A 20,406-nucleotide genomic window follows, 5' to 3' on the forward strand; every position below is an offset into this window, starting at 1 on the left:
TTATTCAGTATTTAAAATTACATTTTTAAACTATAACACTATAACTATCACACGTAGATTAATCTAGAATTTACAGCCGTAAAGATAGTTTGTAACAATAGAAATAAATTTTTCACTCTTTTTTTTAAAAACAAATTTATATATATAATGCTTTTTAGTGAGACTAAAATATTTAATGAAGAATGTTATGTGTATATATCAATATTTAATCGTTTCTTGATTATTCTTCATTATTTTGAGTATAATTATTTATTTTTCTCGCCCATGCTCTTAAAATGCTGAAGAATAGTCATATTCATCAGTACCCTGTGTTTCAAGTATTGCGATTTTGTATATAGTTAACTATCTTAATGAGCATAAAATATGATAAAAGGAACTTTTATTGCAGTAAATAAACTACTAATATAAAAAAGTGTCCCGAAGGGGTTATTATTATTCGTGGTGCCTGGCATGTAAAGTTGCCTTCGAATTCAAAACATAATTTAATGACGAAATCTTAAAAAAAGTATCCGCCCTTCAGTAAAAATTACTACAAAAATTTAAAATAAATTTAGAAGAATAAAATGAAATTTTTTAAATTACTTTATTGCAACGAATTATTCCAAAAATTTCAATTACAATCAAATCAAATTACATTCAAAAAAAAAAAAATAAAAAAAAAAAATAAAATAAAATAACGTATCTTGGTACTAAAATAGATGCTTTGGCCAATCTTCAGTTGCTTACATAATTTCTTTTTTGAAACCTTGCGCTGAGTAAATTAGGTGTTCGTGTGCACATTGGCCATTTTTACACCAGAAAAATAATAATTAAAGAAAAAAGATTACCTCTGTACTATTTTTGCATTTCAAAATGTAGTAATTTGAAAAATTGTTTTTTTTTTTAACAACAATTGTAGCTCTGATTTAGAGTTTATTGGTGAATCCAACTCGAATTGAGGTATTTTAAACAAGATAAATATATAAATGCAAAATTATTAAATTGAAGAGTCTTCATAGTTTTTATAGTTTTCATAGTCTTTTTGATTCATTGTCGTAATTAAATCATTTACGTGGAATGATTATTATTTATAATTCCAGTAATTTTTTCTCAATCATATCAGTACAGTCATTGCTTATTGCCAAAATAAAATGATAATTTAAATAAATAACAACAGTTAAAAGTTTTCATTCATAAAATCCATGCATTAAAGAGAATAATATTACTCCGATCGGGACACACAAATATATAATATATAAAAAAATAACATAAGCAATCATAGAAATAAAAAAATGCAGATTATGTAATAAAAAAAGTAATGCTTTATAAATTTCGTTAATATTTTTGAAGCAAAAGCAAATAACAAAAATACTTGTGCGCAAATTAAAAAAAAACAACTCTAAGTAGCATTTTGAAAGCAAAATTCCCACATAAAATGCAAGTTTTTAAAAAATACCTTTTTTTATTAGAGAAACAAATATAAAATATTCATGTAAATTAATATAGGGTAACATAAAAAAGACTTGCACAATTTAGAAACGGTCATTATTATTTATTTTATTTATTTTTATACAGAGTCTATTTAACTCACCAATATTTGTTTAAAAACAGCTAAATCCCTATTCTTTAAAAATATAATTTTAAAATTAATTGTTTCCAGTAATGCTAAGGAGAAAAATATTTTTCCTTTCAAAAGTTAATTTTTTATCAATGTATACTTTTTTTTAAATATTTCTTGTATCTCGTAACTATGTTATTATTTAATAATTTTTGTATTTGATTAATTATTAAAAAAATAATTAAAAGCATGAATTATTTAACTCAAATCCCTAAATAATTTATAAAATAAATTAACTCTGTAGAAAAACATCATTAACATAATAAAATTTTTATTTTATTTTTGTAAACTCGAAAGGTAATTCCGCTGGATACATTTTACTATAAAAATTTTTTTTATAAGTAACTTTTGAGTATACTAAACAATTTTTATGCCACTGTTATTTCTATTGGAGTTTCTCTTTATTTATTAGTTTCAGGCATACGTGTTAAACCACAATATTTAGTAAAGAAAAGAGTAATTTAAGCAAAATTAATGCGAAATATTACTTACGATACTCTTATTTACGCATAGATGGCAGCACCATAAAGCTGCTTAACGGCTTCAATGTCCAGTTAAATTTAGTTTTTTTTGGTTTTGAAACCATGATAGTTGTAAATGGTTATAAAACAGTACAGCTTTGTATTCATGGTTTCTTGACCATACTAGTTGTAAATGGTTTTGAAACCGTAAAGGTAAAAAATGTTCCTTGCCGTAAACTTAACAGTCAATTATATCAACAAACTGCTGCCGCTTATATTTATCATAATTTTAGAAGAAAATTCTAACAGTGTATGAAAAATTAGAATTCTAATTTTTAGTGGACGACTATGATGAATAAAGCTTACAAAATTTCCCAATAATGACTTCAAATCAAAAATTGAAATAGATTTAATATTAAAAAGTAAACAAATATTCGCTTCGGATTTAAAAGTCTTCCGAAAAAGCAAATATTGTTTGCAATACAAGTATCTGCGACCGATAATAGTATTTTTCGATGATATAATAGAAAAAATATTTTTTACTGCCTGTTCTGTTTTCATATCAGAGAAGACAGTTAGAATAAGATCTAATCTCGGTTCAATCTTTGTTATGTTTTATTTCCTAGATATTAAAATTAATGAACGCAAATATCTTATTACTTTTATTGAGTTGAAATATTTAAGAAGAGTTTAAAAACTTATTCTTAAAAAAAAATACTGATGTTTCTTCATACGAACCAGATATAAATTAGCCAAACTTGTCAGCATAATTTAAGTAGATAATTCAATAGTTATTTTCTGAGTTACAATACTATCGATAAAAACAAGCGTTACCAAATTTTTTTAAAAAATTCTTAGGCGATCTATTTTGCATTAAAAAGATAATGTTTTTACAAAATTATTAAAAAAATATTATTTTAAATTTAAGCAAAGCTTTTCTGTGTAAATATTTTTCTACTTATATGTGTATTTCCATTCTGCAATTTATCTCTAAAATATTATCTGATTATGCGCAATTTATGCATAAAAAAATTAATTCCTTCCAGAGAATAGTTTTTAAATTTATATAAAAATTATAATTTTATCAAATTCAGAAACAGTACAATTTTCATCAATTCCATAAAATTAAGTAAAAAAATTAAACGACTTAATTGATTAAATATTGAAGAAAATTTAAATGGCTGAAATTTATAAAGCATTACTTTGTTACGTTATGAGATATTTCTGTTAACAAGGAATCAATCAAGCAGCCTTTTACATGCAAGCAAAATAAATCACAACAGAAATAATGAATAAAACAATATAATAATACGGACAAAAATTATAACAAAAGACATACAAAAAGAAAACATAAACAAAAGCTTAAGAAGCACTATATAACTGAAAATATACTACTTATGTCACATCCTTTACAAATTGGTCATAAAGCACAAAAATATAACCACATTAAGCAAATAAACTGTACAAAATATTGAACCGAGGAAGAACAACATATATACAAAAGCTTCGTGTAAATTTGTTATAATCTTCACTTGCCACTAAACGAGTATAAAAAGCATGGTTGCGGTGTAAAACATTAAACTAAATGGAATATTTCTAAATATATATTTAAAACTAAGTGTTGTTTTTAAACTTACTAAAATTTGATACTTTAGATTTTTATACCGCAATCGAATAATTCCAGATAAAATTATAAGAAACGACTGTTTTCTCATAGACCTAAATTTATTAGTTTTTAATAAAGCAAGCATTTAAAAATTTACTGAATTTAGATAATAAGTATTTGATACTTGTGCAAATCAAATTAAACTTGAAGTTCATTCTAAGATACATAGAAGAGAAGAACGATTTAGATTTATATATATATAAACTAAAGAGATGGACAATGGCACTTGAATAATGAAAAAATTGCAGAAGGTGCCAAATTCAAAATTTTAAACTTGTAACAACCTTAGTCTTACAAACAAATCTACAATAAAAAAACTTAAAAAAAATAAACTTTTTTGACAACAGTGACTTAGGTTAGCACAATGCAGAGAGAATTTGAGAATTGTAAACTGTTAATATTGTGCATCGATGTTCAATTCGAAATTAATTTCGACCTTTTTGGATAAAATTAAAAAAACACAGCACAAGTGACATACTTTATTTCGAGAAAAAAATAACTTAGAAATAAAAATGAGTTAAGCGTCTTCTTTTTCTTTTAACCAAACGCTGCTTTCTTTAAAGTATCAATTCTAATTAAGCTAAGTATAGATTGGTACAGAGTACCGAATAATACTAGCATACTGGAATGAACTTCAAGATCAGTTAACTTAACTATGTGCCAATATCTCTCTTTTCAGTATATTGAAAGAGGGTTGTTAGGACCAAACAAATTCAATTAGATCAACCTAAAATCTTATATGATCATTAAATAATTTTGCGCAATCTAAAATCTTATATGATCATTAAATAATTTTGCGCAACCTAAAGTCTTATATGATCATTAAATAATTTTGAGCAACCTGAAATCTTATATGATCATTAAATAATTTTGCGCAATCTGATGTTTAAGAATATTCCGCATAACATGTATAAAATTAAAAAATAAAGTAATATAATGAATAGCATTATTCAAAAAATATTTGTTCGGTTAAAGCCATGAGATGAAAGAATATGCTATATGATGATGAGTTAAGTAGCTGAATAACGAAAGTGTAAAATATCTCAAATTTTGTAATAAATTATTGTATCACATTTGCTAAGGTCTATGGTTTTCATTATATGAATTCAATAGTGGATTAACATATAAAGGGAAAATAATTAAGCAGACCACAAACAAGTTTTTGCTGTCATTAGGAAAATAATTCGTAAAACACGAACTTGAAATAATTATGTAACTATCGCCCCGAACAGTCCTAAACCAAAGTCGGGGGTTAAAATTGTTTGCTTTCCTAGATAGCAAATCAATTTCTCTCTATGTTGTTCGACAGCGAGTTTTTTGTTCAAATTTACTCAAAAAACACGATTTTAAAACATCCGTCCATTCTTTTAGATAGCTAAATTGAAAGAATTAGTCTTTGAAATAAATATCGTAATATACAAAATTCTATATTGCAAACTAAACAAATAAATTTTGTATAAATGTGCACGAAATAACAAATGCTATCGTATTAAAAACATTATGTATTTGAGGATATACTGACCAAATGAGTCCCAAAATTCAAAAGAAGTTGTGCATGAAAACTAACAACATCGAATCTATTGCACAGTAAAACGAAGTAAACTTACACACACTATATAGACATGTAAAAACAATTTCAGCATTAATATTAAAAATTTGACTTCTAAAAAGTTTGATTCACAATAATTTGAATAAATTTCTTAACAACATTAATGCAAGAGACTTATAAGTAAAACAAGTCAAAATTTAAACCAAAACAGACATAACATTCTATAAAATATGAAAATGCAAGGGCTAACTAAGGAAAAGTAATTTTTAAAAAAACTTTGGTACGGCAGTTAATGTCCTGTATTCAAATTTCGAAGAAACAGTCAGAACATTTGAACTCTTGATTAGTGTACCCTTACATTGGTAAATAAATAAGCAGTTAATTAAAAATGTGTCGATTACAATTTAGACACACAACAATTTTAAATTTCTAACAGTGCGGTAAAAAAGCAATTCCTTTCATAGTTATTCATGAAATAACTGAAAAAAAAATGAATGAATGAAAAGTAATGGGAGCGAAAAACTCGAATGAAAAATAAAACACCTTTAAAATTTTGAGAGCACTATGAATGTGTACAAAGTAGTCACATATGGACAGAATGATTTTTTTAAAATTAACTATTAAAAAAATAAAAAAAATATTATAATTAAAAAACCGTTGACGGTCGAGGAAAATGTTGATCTTAGATGAATCTCCGTTTTGTATCTTTAAAGTTGGAGATTAAATAAGCACCATGCAATGTTGATTGGTCGCGTAGAGAATTGTACTTTAGATCACTATTTTATGCAGAAAGTTGTAATTTAAATAAACTGGAAGTTTTGTGAGAAATGCATTCTAAGTTTGTCAATTAATATAATTTTTTGCCAACGAATTTTGCCTTATAGTTTAAAAAAATTGTTTTTAAAGTAAGAAAAATTGGTCCAAGGTACAAGATGTTGCACCTTAGACCACCATATGTTGTACCTTGGATCATTGGATCTTATATTCCTTGGATATATTCATTTTGAGTTTTTTCTCTTATATTTGTTAGGTGATTGAATATTCTTGCAATTAAAACTTATTTTTCATGCAGCTAAAATAAATAAAGTCATAAACTTAATGGTAAAGAAGATATCAAAAGTTTAAAGCAAAACTCAGAACATAAAAAAATTTACATATTGTGCTTGGCATAGTCCACAGGAAAATATATTTGTGATAAGTGAACCTGTTGCAGATACCTTGGACCGGTTCAACTTACAATGCTGATACTCGGCTAAGGTATAAAAGAGTCTGATCCAAGGTACGACACGCATGCACTTTTTTGCTATGGCTAACAAAAAAATTACTTCTCTTATAAAACTGATATTTTATTTTAAAGAGAATGACATTTTGGTGCTTAGATACATTTTTAAATGTGAGCTTTCAATTAAGTTAATTGAAAAAATAATATATTCGTCTACTAAATAATCATAAAAAGTTCTCCGGCTCTAGAAAGTATGAAATTGTCACAAACACAGCAGATATTACCTGTTGTTACAGGCATCAACTAATTACTGAATGCAAAATTCATCTACTGGGTGCAAAAATAACTACACTGGTCTAAGATGCATGCAGACCAGGGTCTCCCATAAAGTTTAATAATGTCTTTTAAGGAATTGATTAATCAAAAACGATTATAAAGTGATGTTCAGAAATGATATAAATGAAGAAAGGATGAAAAGACATTTTTATTCGTACTACTTTGGGTTGTTTAGGAACTTTTGGTATGACTGTAAACAGTTGTAAAGCGCTCTGAGCAACAGTTATAATCGCATATTTATAGCTGCCTTTATCCACTATTCATAGTGCTATTAAAACATTTAAAGGTTGAGGAAAGAGGGTTGTGTCCTGCCAGCTAAAGGATGATGAGCAAAGTGATTTTGGGGATGGTTTAGGTGATGGGAGCTTAAAGAATGACCAGGATGGTGGCTGCCTACTACTTGGGGTACCACAAAAGGGCCCATGCTTATTCCCATTTGGGACATCAGAGTGGCCGTGGTACTCGTCAAAGAACTACCAAAAGAGGCAGCGGACATAGCTATACTGGTGTTGGGATGAGGACCAGGACTGGTGCTAGGGCTACTAGGATAATTAGCACTGCCAGGGGTAGAAGTGTGCCCTATAATTGAATTGGATGTCGAGGTGATGATGGTTTCAGTACGGAAGCGGGTACGGCCCCGTTTTCTCTTACTTGGAGTGCCGGAAGCATTCGGATCCTTGTGGGCGGTACGCATGTGATCCATCAAGGCTTCTGCGTTCAGGCAGATTTTGTGACATACTGGACAAGATTGGGAATTAGCTCCGCCGATGAGAGCAGCATGTTGCTGAAAAGAAAATTAATATTTTAGACTCTTAATTAAAAAAATATATGAATTTCAAAGAATAGTTAATGGCTAACTGGCTCCAGAAAATTAGTTTATAAGTTATTCCTTTATTTATCAAATATTTATTGAGTTAAATCGTAGAAAAGTAGTTTAGTTTGTGAAATGGGCTAAATTTAAGACTAAAAAAATAATATAAAAAACAGAGACTAGCTTTAATATTTCTTACCTTCGACCTATGCGTTCGAAGACTACTTTCTGAAGCAAAGCCCTTCCCACAGATGTTACAATGAAAAGGCCTATTTTTGGCACGTTCCATTTGACTGTCATGATTCCTTAAATGTTGCTGTAAATTAGATAACTGTATGAACGCTCGACCACATTCTGGTAAATGGCATTTATATGGTCTTTCACCTGCAATTAAATAAATATTTTGTTAAGTATTATTTGCTTTGTTTTTGTATTACAATTAATTTTCAATACAATTTAAAAATATCAAAAATACATTATGCATTCTACAAACAAAAATCAATGCTCCAAGAAATTCATTTATTGATCTTAACTTTCTTAATCCTGCTAAACTAGATCATACCAATCATCGAATTATAGATCTGTAAAACCAACCCAATTTATTTTTAGAACTTTTACAAAAGCTAGATGACATTTTGAACCAGAAAAACATTTCTCAGACAATTAGGGTCTCTTTCCGAAGAATAGGAACTGAATTTTAACAGAAGTTGCCCACGGTGGTTTCAGAAGTGATGAAAAAAAACAACCTGTATGAGTTTCTTCAAGAAGAAAAAAATGAATGAAGTTGGTTTTTAAGCCATTCTCTTCATCTTTTGCTACAGCGACTTATGATGAAGAAAAAAGGTTCAGACTTAATAGAAATCAACGCAAGACTAATAACTGACTCATAATTTCTTATTACAAATAAGTCAGTATCTCACATCCTCCTACCCGAGAATAAAATATTCTAAAAAAAATTCTACTTTATAAAGCCAATGGAGTCCTTTCATCCATAGTCGATCGAAAGTTCGAATTTTAAATGGATTCCATTAAATTATAAAGCAATTCTTGCATGTAAGACTATAATTTTATTCTGCTGGAAGAAAAAAGACGCAAACAAATCTTCAAACATTTGTAAGTGCACAAATTAAACGTAAGAAAACGGTAACTCATAGGGGCCGAGAAAGAGAATTTTAAATGATTTGCTAGAAAAATGTTTTCATTGACGATTTCCATTAAGCACCATGCTCTTTGATAGTGTTATAAAATCGTGGGAAATTTCTAAATTATGTTTGTTGATTGAGGGGAGATGTTGTAAAAATGAAAAGATTTTTCTTCTATGGAAGCAATCATTTAATGAGATATTTGTCTTATTCACAAAGCGTGTTTGTGTGCAATAAAGCAGCAGGAAACGGTACTTTGATAAATAACACCACTCTGATCTATTGATTTAGCGCCTCCCCCCAAAAGGTTTTTGTATTGAAAGACAAAGTATAGCAGATTTAAGCTCATGGTATTGCTTCGTTGAGTCTATCCCAATTTTAAAATTCACTCCAAAAGGTTTTTCTACTTAACGTTGTTTGTGTAGAGTTCATCCTTTTGCAAATAACCCCCACTTCGAAGAACATACCACACTTTCCCATCGCTCCTTTCTTAGATAGTTAGGATTTTATTGCTTGGCACGTTAAAGTGAGGGGGTGTTCTGTAGGGGGTGTTTAAGCCCAGGTAAAACCTCGTCGAAGATAGAAAGAGTTGAATATCAACGGACTAGGTTAATTGGAGAGTATTAACTTATAAGGGATAAGCAAACACGGTTTCATTGTTTTCACGGTTGCCTAGGAGATATGATTTTGCCTACAGAGAAAATGTCAGCAAGCAACAGCTGCACCCCCACGGTACGGGGAAGACAGAAGTAAGAGAAAAGAGGATCCCCGGCCGGGGATTTCTGGGAAGCTACCGATAGAACTAATTAGAGGATAATGGAGATTTGCATTTTAGCACCACGTCTCCTTTTGGATAGTCCCTTCCCATCCCCCTGTTACTCTGTAATTACAAACCTGCGAGGATCAGGAGTAATTAACAGGGGAATTAAAGAGAAGGGACAAATAGCGCCAGATCCTTTCGTCATCGTTGTCTTTGAACTACCGCTATTCATTCCCTTTTCTTCATGTGTGGGGGTGGGTTTTGTGCGGAATAAGTCGCTTTATCTCGTTCACTCCTTCTCATCTCCTCGCTTTAATTAAAACACAAAAATTCAAAAAGTGCCGAGCTAATCTATGAAAGAATAATAGATGTTGTCCTAAGGGAAAGAGCTGCTGACGCACAGATACCATCACCCCCCTTGCCTATACCTGTCCCTTTCTCTATTCAAACAAAAAAAAGTTTTTTCCGAAGGCCTACCTTTTCCGAAGGATAAACACCACTTTTGCCGATAAGGCTCTCCTATTTTTGTTCCTGACGGCATTTTAAATGATGGTGCTTTGCTTAGATTTTGGTCCGTCGTCGCTGCAAAAACCTAAATCTCCACTCATAAGAACTATTTAGAAGCAGCTAAGAAATCACATGATTTAAGATTTAATGGAGGAAGGGGAAAAAATATTTAATGGATATAGAATGGATATAGAAGCGATTATTGTTAAAATAAAAGATCTTTCTTTTTTTTTTTAATTCTTTGAACTTTAGGCTATCTTTTCAATAATGTTAAGAGCTAGGTAAAATAATGTTAAGAAAAATAGCCATCAACTACTTTCAAAAAGTGCATAGATGTGTAAGAATTTGTTAATTTAATAAGATTTGTAAAATTATTATATTTTAGGAAATTTAATCCTAAATGATTATTTAATAAAATTGAAAAGGCTGGGGTAATTTAAAGACTTTCGCTTATGATACAGGCCACTCAGGTTCGAATTGCGTACATTGACTAACCAGGGGGCTTAAAATTGCTCCATTGGTAGCGGGTTAAAGTCCCGTTACAATCGAGCTAACAGTGGAAGGTTTTCATAGTTTTTAATCGCGCATAGAGGGTCATTTTCAGTTAAAAAAAACTCTACAAAAACTCAAAAAAGTACTTCGTCATTCTTCCTACCTTTCTTTTTTTTTCCTCGAAGGATTTGGATTTGTAATCCTCAAAATATATTGCTGGAAATCTAGAAAATATGGTTCGAATATTTTAGTCAAGAGAGCTATTTAAATTATGAACTCAATAATGTTTATTTTACTTTTTGCCTTAAAGTAATCATAGGTTCGGAATTATTTACGAAAAAAAAAACTATAAGACTCGTTCATCAAGAAATAATTACGTGCAAAAATTTTAATTCATAACCGTGTTATGAATTTAATTCAAACGTGTTTTTAATTCATAAACTATTTTTTCATTTTTATTTTAGTAACGATGGGTAAAAAAAATTAAAGTTTAAGGCGTAAAATTTATATTTTAATAATGTGATTTAACATGAGAAAACTCAAGTTTTGAACAAAACGCTCGAATAGTTTAAACGAAAAGAAAGGTGAAATTTTCTATTTATGAACGATAATACTTTATATTGTAAAAGAAGAAGAAAATATATATGAGGTTGAACAATCCGACATTTTCCTTCATAAAATTTGAAATTAAAAAAATTTGCAGTATAAGTACTAAATCGTACCACTTTTCACATTTAAATTTTTATCAGTCACAAATCACTGACAGTTACATTTGAAGTACTTTTAAAATAAAATACAGTCATTTAGTTATTTATGATGCTTGTTTGGTAATAATATTTGCGCATTGAGTACGGAAAAATAATTGTTTTCGCAAGATCTGCAAGTGGTACGATTTAGGACGTTGGCTGTCTAATTCATACGACCTGCTCCCTAAATCGTAATATATTGAGTATTTATGATTAAGTGAATAAGATATAACCCAAAACAATTGTTTAATAACATAATAAGAAATGTGATATTAAATTTCTGAACTGTTACACTTGTAGCTTTACCATATAAGTTAATAAAATGTTAAGGGAAAATAATGTTACGAGCTACAAAGTTCAACTGAGACTTCTAAGTGGTATCGTTTCTTTCCGATTGATCGAATATAGATTGGGGTTTTCTGCAGTCAATAATTAAATAATGACGCATCAGAATAGTTAAACCCCTTTGAACAATATTTTAATTTATGCAGTCTAAGCCTCAATCTCGAGATGAGAAATTTGATAATGCATGACATGCGCTAAGCATTCGCCACCTCGCCAAATGCGATAAAATCGTAAATTTAGCGAATAAAAATTTGTTTTGGTGAAAGTATTGGCGAATGATTTTTTTCACTGCAAAGAAAATATATATATATATATATATAACTCGATCCTCAAAATTACGTTTAAATGAATTTTTCTAACCAATAACCGATAGAGACCAATTAGCATAACCAATTAGAATTTGGTCCAAATAATATAAGCCTGAAACAAACTACCGAAAAATAGTTTTCTATGGGGAAAAAAATTATTATAAAAAATTGTTAAGATTTGCATTTGGCGAAGACTTTTGAAAATTAACAAATAGTTTTGATATTTGGAAAATTTACTAGTTAATAATTTGAAATCCTAAACGCAGGCCATAATAATGGGTGAAAGTCAATTTCGAAATTGTTCTCGCCCATTTTTCTACAGTTTGAGTTAAGTAGAGCTAAAATGGCTTGAAACTCGCCCAGTTCAGTTCTCGTAACGATACGATTTAGGCAACTACGTTTTAAACAAAGTGTTATTCCAAATTTTAAGCAACAGTTAACTAGCAAAGAAACAAGTAGAACATAACAGAAAAAGTTGGGTAACAGGTATATGGTGTACTAAATAATCTTTAATGTAGTTCTGCTGTATCCTCTGCAATATCCTTGTCTGCGTAATTTCTGAATACGGGATGCTCAGAAATTACTCTGACAACTAGTAAAACCGATTAATTTAAATTTAAGCAACTTGATTCTTCCACAAGGATCTTTATGTTGAAAAAACTACGTAATTTATCTGCCAGAGCGTTTTCTGTACAATGCCTTTTCAGAAATCCGAGGTGGTATGATTTAGGAGAGGTTTTATTTCGGCAATTTTTCTCTATACGATGCAAGAAATACAGGAAAATATATATATTTTTAATTCAATGATTAATTCAAAACTTTAAATCAATATTTCAGGTCTTTTTTTTCTCACAAAGTAATGTTGTTGAGTTATGAGGGAAAAAAAAAGAAAGAAGGATGCGGTATTATTTTTCTTAATTTTATTATTTTTCTTAGTTTAAATACTTTAATATGAAATAACTGCGCATGCGTCACTATTAGACATTTAATGATTCCTAATTTCTACGCAAAAAGCAAACTTCAACAATACAGCAGAATTTCAGAAATGTTTAGGCATTTGAATGCCTTAAACAGCTATTCGAACCATAACACAATCATGGGGATTTTAAAGGGCTTTTTTGTTAATTAAAATACCAGAGAAACCAAAAAGTAATATAATTTTTTTATAAATTTTTTTGTTGATAATTATTACTTTTCGTTCTCTTCCTCTAATAAATTTTCAGATTATTACAAAAATCTAAAATTATTTTGCAAATAATTGAACTTATTTATGTCTTAGTCAATTTAGGCACATCATGCATATAATTTTAGTTATTGATAGTTCAAACATAAAAAAGTCGAGATCGATATTCTTAACTCAAATACAAGATTAATAGTGATCGACCTACTCCCGGAGGAGTTTTCGGATAAGGGTTCGACCCGTCGCCACGATAGGACCCTCAGGAGACTAGGCTAACTTAAATATAAAAGAACATTCGGGATTCGATATTTAATAACTCATATATGAAAGTTTAGATATTTATAATATAAAAACTAATGATTCTGTTTTTTCGTAATTCCGATTATGCAGATATATTTTCGTAAAATATATATTTATTTCTGCATCAGAATTTATTGCAAATTGTTACAAGATGCGTAGCGTATTGTGCATAAATTAAGTAAAATTTTCTCTACGTATATTTCAGATTAAATTACTCCTAATTTTTAAGATTGAATGTGGTGTTAAAAGCTAAAATGTCATGCATGTTTACTTTTCAGTTATTTATTGACAATATTTAAATAAAATGTAGAACAATTCAATTTACTAAAACAAATATCTGCAAATCAATTCTTTTTATATCTCATTGATGACATCTTGATTTTTTACAAAATGAACAGACTCATAATTCGATACATATCATTTAACTCTTAACAAGCAATGTTTTAAAGTCAAAAGAATTAATTGCACTTAATATGGTTATTTTAACATAAAGTAATTTAAAAGTACTTAAATAGGTAAAAGCAATTTTAGTTCAAATGAAAGTAAACAAAATTGAATTCCGTTCAAAAGGTCAATAATATCTGAAAAAAGTATGAAGTAGTTAATTTTTCCTAATACAGACACTTATGAAAAATGAATTGAAAAAGATAAACTAAGCATAAATATTGGTAAATTATGTCCAATTAAACAATAGCAATATATTTAATTAAACAAAAGTTAATGAGAATGTTAATATAGCTCTCTTCTAAAAAATGAATGAATTGAATAAAATAAAGTGCAATTTCCTCAAAGTTTCAAAAATACCTTTTAAAGTGCTATGTACATTATTTGATTTAAAGCATATAACTTTTTATTCTATTAAATTTAATTGTTTTAGAAAATAAAGAATAATTGTAAATAATCAATAATGAAAATTAAGTAATTTCTGTTTATAAAAGTTACTTTTCCTTAATTAATCCTACTTTGCAAGAGGTTTATGGGAAACCTGGGGGATTTCAGTATTGATTTAAATTCTTGAGATAGGGAAAAAAAAGAAAAAGAAAAAAAGGATATAAATAAAATTCAAATTCTCCATGACGATAACAGATGGCAGCAGCAGGTCTAGAGAAAACTTTTCAAGAAGATCTTATAAGAAACAAACCAAATCATGTTTCGCATTGAGAGGGAGACGTAAATTAATCGAGATAAATTTTAAAGAGTTCATTTTTAGACATTAATCATTAAAGTCAAAATTCTAAAGTAATGTTTAAGTAAATTAAAAGAAAAAATCTAAATAATATCGAAGTATCGTGAAAAATTGAAAAGAATATTTTTTGTTATAATAAGAATAAAATTCTCTTTCATCAACTCATGCAATCAAATCTCCTTAAACAGAGATAATATAACAAGATAAGAGTGGGAATGTTGAAGAAGCAAGTTAAGAACAGAAAAATGGTATCTTATTTAAGACTCGGATGTATTTTAGATTAAGATTTATTTGTATAAGGGTTGTTCACCCCCCCCCCCTCAAGGACTGACGAGTACCTGTCTCGCCGCCATAAGAAATGACCTCAGAAAATTAAAAAAATATGCAAAAAAAATTTTTTTTTTATTAAAATTTCAATTCTTCATTAATTATTTCTCAATGTAATGAAAATCTTTCACAAATTTTCTCTTCAGTAATACATGTATTATAAAAAGTTTTTAAAAGCCCAACTCAAAGGGGAGGAAGTAATGAAACAATTTTTTTATGAAAATGGAAAATAAAATAATTAATGGGGATCACATTAATATTTTAGAAGCCTCTTTAGAAACTCAGTAAATAATTTTACCAAATCAGCTTTACTTATAAAATTATTGTTTTAAATTAAACTTGGTTATTTAAACCATGGTTATAAATGTACTTAGACTCCCTCCCCCATCGAATTTTTGCTATCTGGCCGCAGCAGGACGATTCCTGTTTCCCTTATTTATAATATTTAAGTTGTTCTGCACCGAGTCAAGTCACGTAATTGGGGGCCTTCTTCGCTTATTCTTTCCCATGGGATTAGTAAATGTGAGCTTTTTTACTGGGTTTGTATTATTAGATCGGACTATAGTCACCAAATTGGTAGTTTTTTATTGCTTTCTGTTTCCCATGGGATTAGTAAATATGAGCTTTTTTACTGGGTTTGTATTATTAGATCGGACTAGTCACCAAATTGGTGGCTTTCTTTACTTTCTGTTTCCCTCGGGATTAGCAAATGTGAGCTTTTTAACTGGGCTTGTATTATTAGATCGGACTATAGTCACCAAATTGGTAGCTTTTTCGCTTTCTGTTTCCCATGGGATTAGTAAATATGAGCTTTTTTCCTGGATTTGTATTATTAGATCGGACTAGTCACCAAATTGGTAGCCTTCTTCGCTTTCTGTAGTATGAGATTGGTAAACGAGAGCTTTTTCACTGTGTATTATTAGATCAGAATGGATGGCCGGGCCATCGTGGTCTATCACATTTTATGACTTTAACAATGACTAGTCACCAAATTGGTAGCCTTCTTCCCTTTCTGTTTCCTTCGAGATTAGTAAATGTGAGCTTTTTTACTAACTTTGTTTTATTAGATCGGAATAGTCACCTAATTGGTGGCCTCTTCGCTTTCTGTAGGATGAGATTAGTAAACGAGAGCTTTTTCACTGTGTATTATTAGATCAGAATGGATGGCCGGGTCATCGTAGTCTATCACATTTCATGACTTTAACAATGTCAGGTTGCTTTCTCTTATTTTATTTGGACAGTCGACCCAATTTTGAGTTTACGACAACCAATGTTCAATTCCGTAGCCTTGTAATTTTGAACCCAATTCAGAAGACAAGGGAACTGCCTTCATGAAGGACTTTCTGATGGCCTTAACCCTCATTTGCCTCACATGGAGAGGAAAACCATGTAAACTTCATACGGTTAACCTAACAGCAAGGGAACTCTAACACAAGATCAGGTTGCTTGTACTTTTGATAAATTTGCTTGTAATTTTGCTGGTAAATTTGTTGCTTGTACTTTTGGTAAGTAAAACAAGGATCACATTATCATGAACTACATCAAATATTTTTCTTAAAACTTCCAGCTCAAAGGTCAATAATTTATTTTCATGCAATTTAGTTATTGCCCAGCATTCTTTTCCATAAACCAGAAAAGATCTAACTAGTGTTTTACAGATGGTAATTTTTTTTAAACATATAAATTAAGACCTTAGTAGGCCTTTGAGGCCCCGATAGAATTTAACCCTAAAAACTCAGATAAAAATAAAATTACTACTCTCCTCACAACTTAGCACAGCGCAAGAACTGATCAACACTAATGTTTACTGTTTTATCTCCATCTCAAAATATATTACAAGCTTTTATGGATAAAAATTAGATGTTTTATCTTTTTTCTCTTCTAGTTTTTGCAAACCAAGACTTAATAAAATAAATTCCTCGGAAAAAAAATCTAAAGCAATATATATAAATCTAAATTTTTAGGGGAAAAGATTTTTAAAAATTAGCTTTTTCATTTTTGAAACTTGAAACCTGATTCTTTGCTGGCCAGTTATCATTATCATCATTGGTACAACATCCCAAAGAGGGCCTTGGCCATTGCTAATTAACATACAAAATGTACTTATGTACCAAGTTTTTCCTTAAATATTAAATCATTAGACTTCACATGATAATAAAAATAAAATTGATAATCTATCTTGTTACTCAATATTTTTGCAGGAATATTTAAAACTGATCTATCACCTCGACACGTTGTCACATACATCAATGAAACTGATTTTATTCATAATAGTTTCTGATTAATTATTATTACTACAGATTTTTTTTCTCCGTGTTTTAAATACAGAGTTTTATTCTATTCCAAATAAAGGATAACAAAAATGGATAAAGTATTTTTTTTTTCGTTTAATTATATTGAGAAATTAATGTTTAGTTATAAAACGTGTAACTCAACATTTTTGCACCAGTATTTAAAACTGATCAATGACTGTGCACATTCTCATTGGAACTGATAATATTCATAATACTTTTTAATTAATTACTATTACTTCAGATTTTTTTTCCCTTCATGTTTTAGATTCAAGATTTTTTCGATTCCAAATAAATAATTAAAAGAGTGACGGATAAATTTCTTAAAAATTTTATAGAGCGATGTATGTTTAGTTATAAAATTATATCGTGATATTAAACATAAGGCTTCACATGATAGTAGAAATAAAATTAATAACCTATCTTGTAACTCAATATTTTTGCACGAGTATTTAAAACTGATCTATCACCGCGACATAATGCCACATATGTCATTGGAACTGATAGAATGACGTCTATAAATCATATTCATAATACTTTTTGATTAATTATTATTACTTAGGGCCATAAAGCATTTTAATGAAGCTATTTTAGAAAGCGCAGAGCTTAAGCCTATATCCGTAACTGGGTGATTAATAGAGTTTTGTCCCGTGTCAAAGTTACGATAAACATTCCGTACTTGACTAAGACAGGAAAAAGAACGGTAGGAATTTATGAAATCTTTTGCTTTTATTATCCATCTTTACTTATTAAAACGCTTTCAATAAAAATAAATCGATTGGTAGAACAAAGTTTAGCTAAATAAAGAGTTTTTTCGTGTTTTTTCCCCCCACAATTTAACATAGCGAGACTATTAAACAACAAGCTTTCTTCAAAACAAACGTATTTTTAGTTTTTCTTAAACTATATGCTTATTGCGTTAATCTTTACTTGCTTTCAAAGCTCAAATTTTAAACCTTTTATTCAAAAGCAGTTTTTTGCGAATTGTAATTTGATTTCAGTTTTAATACAGGGAATCTCCCACAGTTAAAGTTTAATGGTTCTTTTGATGATTAGCAATTGAAGAAATGAACCACATAAAAATAAAAATTAAACAACTTAAGATTTCTCATTTAGGAGTTGCTTAGAATTTTATTATCAATATTTCATTCACCATATTTGCTTGCAACTGAGTCAGAATTTCTCCAATAGTTTAGTGTTTCACTAGTTAAATCCGGTTTATAGGAAGCTGCATATCATAAGGTGCTAAATCTACATCAAGGAATTCTTAAATAATCACTAAAACGTCTTATTTAAAATTGTCAAAAATAAGGTTAATAGGTTATTTTTAATAAGTTTCAAAACTTTGAAAAAATTGAGAGGTCTTGTTTATTTTAACAGACAAGCCTTACTTTAACATGTCAAAAATAGGGCTAACGTGGAATGAGTTTCAAAACTAAAAAAGAAGTTTAAAACGTCCTACTATGAAAAATAGATTTAAGGGTCATTTCAGAGATTTAATAATTGAAACATTTTAATTAAACGCGTCAAAAACAGGGTTTACAGGTTATTTAAAAGAGTTTCCAAGCTAAAAAAATTTTTTAAACACCTTATTTGTAAAAAATAGAGTTTATGGATTATTTCATTGAGTTTCATGGCAATAAATAATTAAAGTAAATAATAAATAAAAATAATAAAAAAAATCGAAGATTAAAAAAACGTTTTATTTTAACATTTCTGAAATGGGGTATATTCAGTGATTTTCAAATTTTTTAATTAAAAAAAATGGTAAATAGCTTTGAAACACTTAGGGAAGATGTCTTAGAGTAAATTGTCATGAGTAATAATTCGACTTTTATTTTTGTAATGTGAAACTGGCAAGTCTGATATCCAACAACCAATATTCTTACCTTCAATGGTATGAAGTAGTAATATAAAACCGCTACTTATAAATAATAATAAACCTTCAGATAAATTTACATTAAACTTTACATTGCGATCTTTTCAATTTAATTAAGCGATTGTTTACTTTTATTTACAGATATTTGAATAGAAATATGTGAACTTTGAAATAAAAATTTCTATACAAATGCACATGAATAAAGCAAGTAATTACTTAGATACTTTTATATTTAAATGCAAATAAAAAAAGTGGGGGGGGGGTTAATTTGCAACTTAATATGATGCAACTAGAAAAGAAGTATTTAGACTTATGAATATACTATAACAATATATTGCGACTTTTATACTCGTATGACCCATTTTTTCTTCAAGGGAAACATTAAACTTTTCCTTTAGTTTTGGACAGATACTTTACAAGTTTACGGTGCTTTACAATAAACTCATGAAAAATAGAACACTAAAAAGTAAAAATTTAATTTCACAAGTTTCCATTACTAAGTTTATATAGCGAGGCCAGCTGTTTTCTCAGTGCATGGTTTAGGAGAACTACTGTGTTTTAATCAATTTAACTATTATTCTATTTGAGTCTTTAAATATTTTTTTTTTATTGAGTGCTCGTCGAATTGCTGACTTGCACCTCGGACGATGTTTTCTTGTTTATAAAATCATAGATACAGAATTTGAAAAAAATTATTGAATATAAAATGACTTACAGAAGTTTTCGGTCAGTACATTGTTGTTTTAAATAGATAACGATAAAAAAGATTGATTCAAAATTACTTGACATTCAAAACCATCTAATATATTCAATACGCCCTAGTTTTTAGAAGCATCTCTTACACACATATATATATATATACTCACACTATTGTATTGATATATTTTGCTTCGGCTATATTATTACAATATAGCCAAAGCACTCTTCTTTGCGGATATAATTGTGTGACAAGGAGATTATATCTTTTCTTTATTTTGTTTTCCTACGATTTTAATTTTTTTTGTAAAATTTTTAAATATTTTTAAAAACATTTTATTCATAAATATTTTTCTTTTTTTTCTTTAAAATTATATTTTTTCCTTGCTTTCTTAGTATTTTTTTAAACTTATTTTATGGGTTCTATGATTAATGATTATGAGCAGTAAATAAAACTTACTACTATTTCTCTCAATTTTCTTCAGTTAATCGTTCTTTCCTTTCGTTCTTTTTGCCCCTTTATTGTGTTATAAATAAATAAATAAATACATAAATACACACATGTATTTAATATATATATATATATATATATATATATATAAACA

At 28.7% G+C, this 20,406-nt stretch overlaps 1 protein-coding gene across 5 annotated transcripts in view; it reads right to left on the reverse strand.

Annotated features, from left to right (window-relative positions):
* Positions 1–20,406, reverse strand: part of LOC107449700 (zinc finger protein rotund) — a 558,914-nt gene that overhangs the window by 11,420 nt on the left and 527,088 nt on the right. For 4 of the 5 annotated variants that reach the window (XM_071187674.1, XM_071187671.1, XM_071187676.1 and 1 more), the window contains 2 exons: positions 7,842–8,026; positions 7,483–7,615 (listed from right to left, as the gene is read on the reverse strand). In XM_071187674.1, coding sequence (XP_071043775.1) covers positions 7,483–7,615; positions 7,842–8,026 — 318 coding nt within the window. Of the gene's footprint in view, positions 1–6,281; positions 7,616–7,841; positions 8,027–20,406 lie in introns of those variants that run through there. The other variant, XM_043043922.2, reaches the window with a different exon arrangement.

The sequence above is a fragment of the Parasteatoda tepidariorum genome, chromosome X1 (assembly GCF_043381705.1).
Source record: "Parasteatoda tepidariorum isolate YZ-2023 chromosome X1, CAS_Ptep_4.0, whole genome shotgun sequence".
NCBI lineage: Eukaryota > Metazoa > Arthropoda > Arachnida > Araneae > Theridiidae > Parasteatoda > Parasteatoda tepidariorum.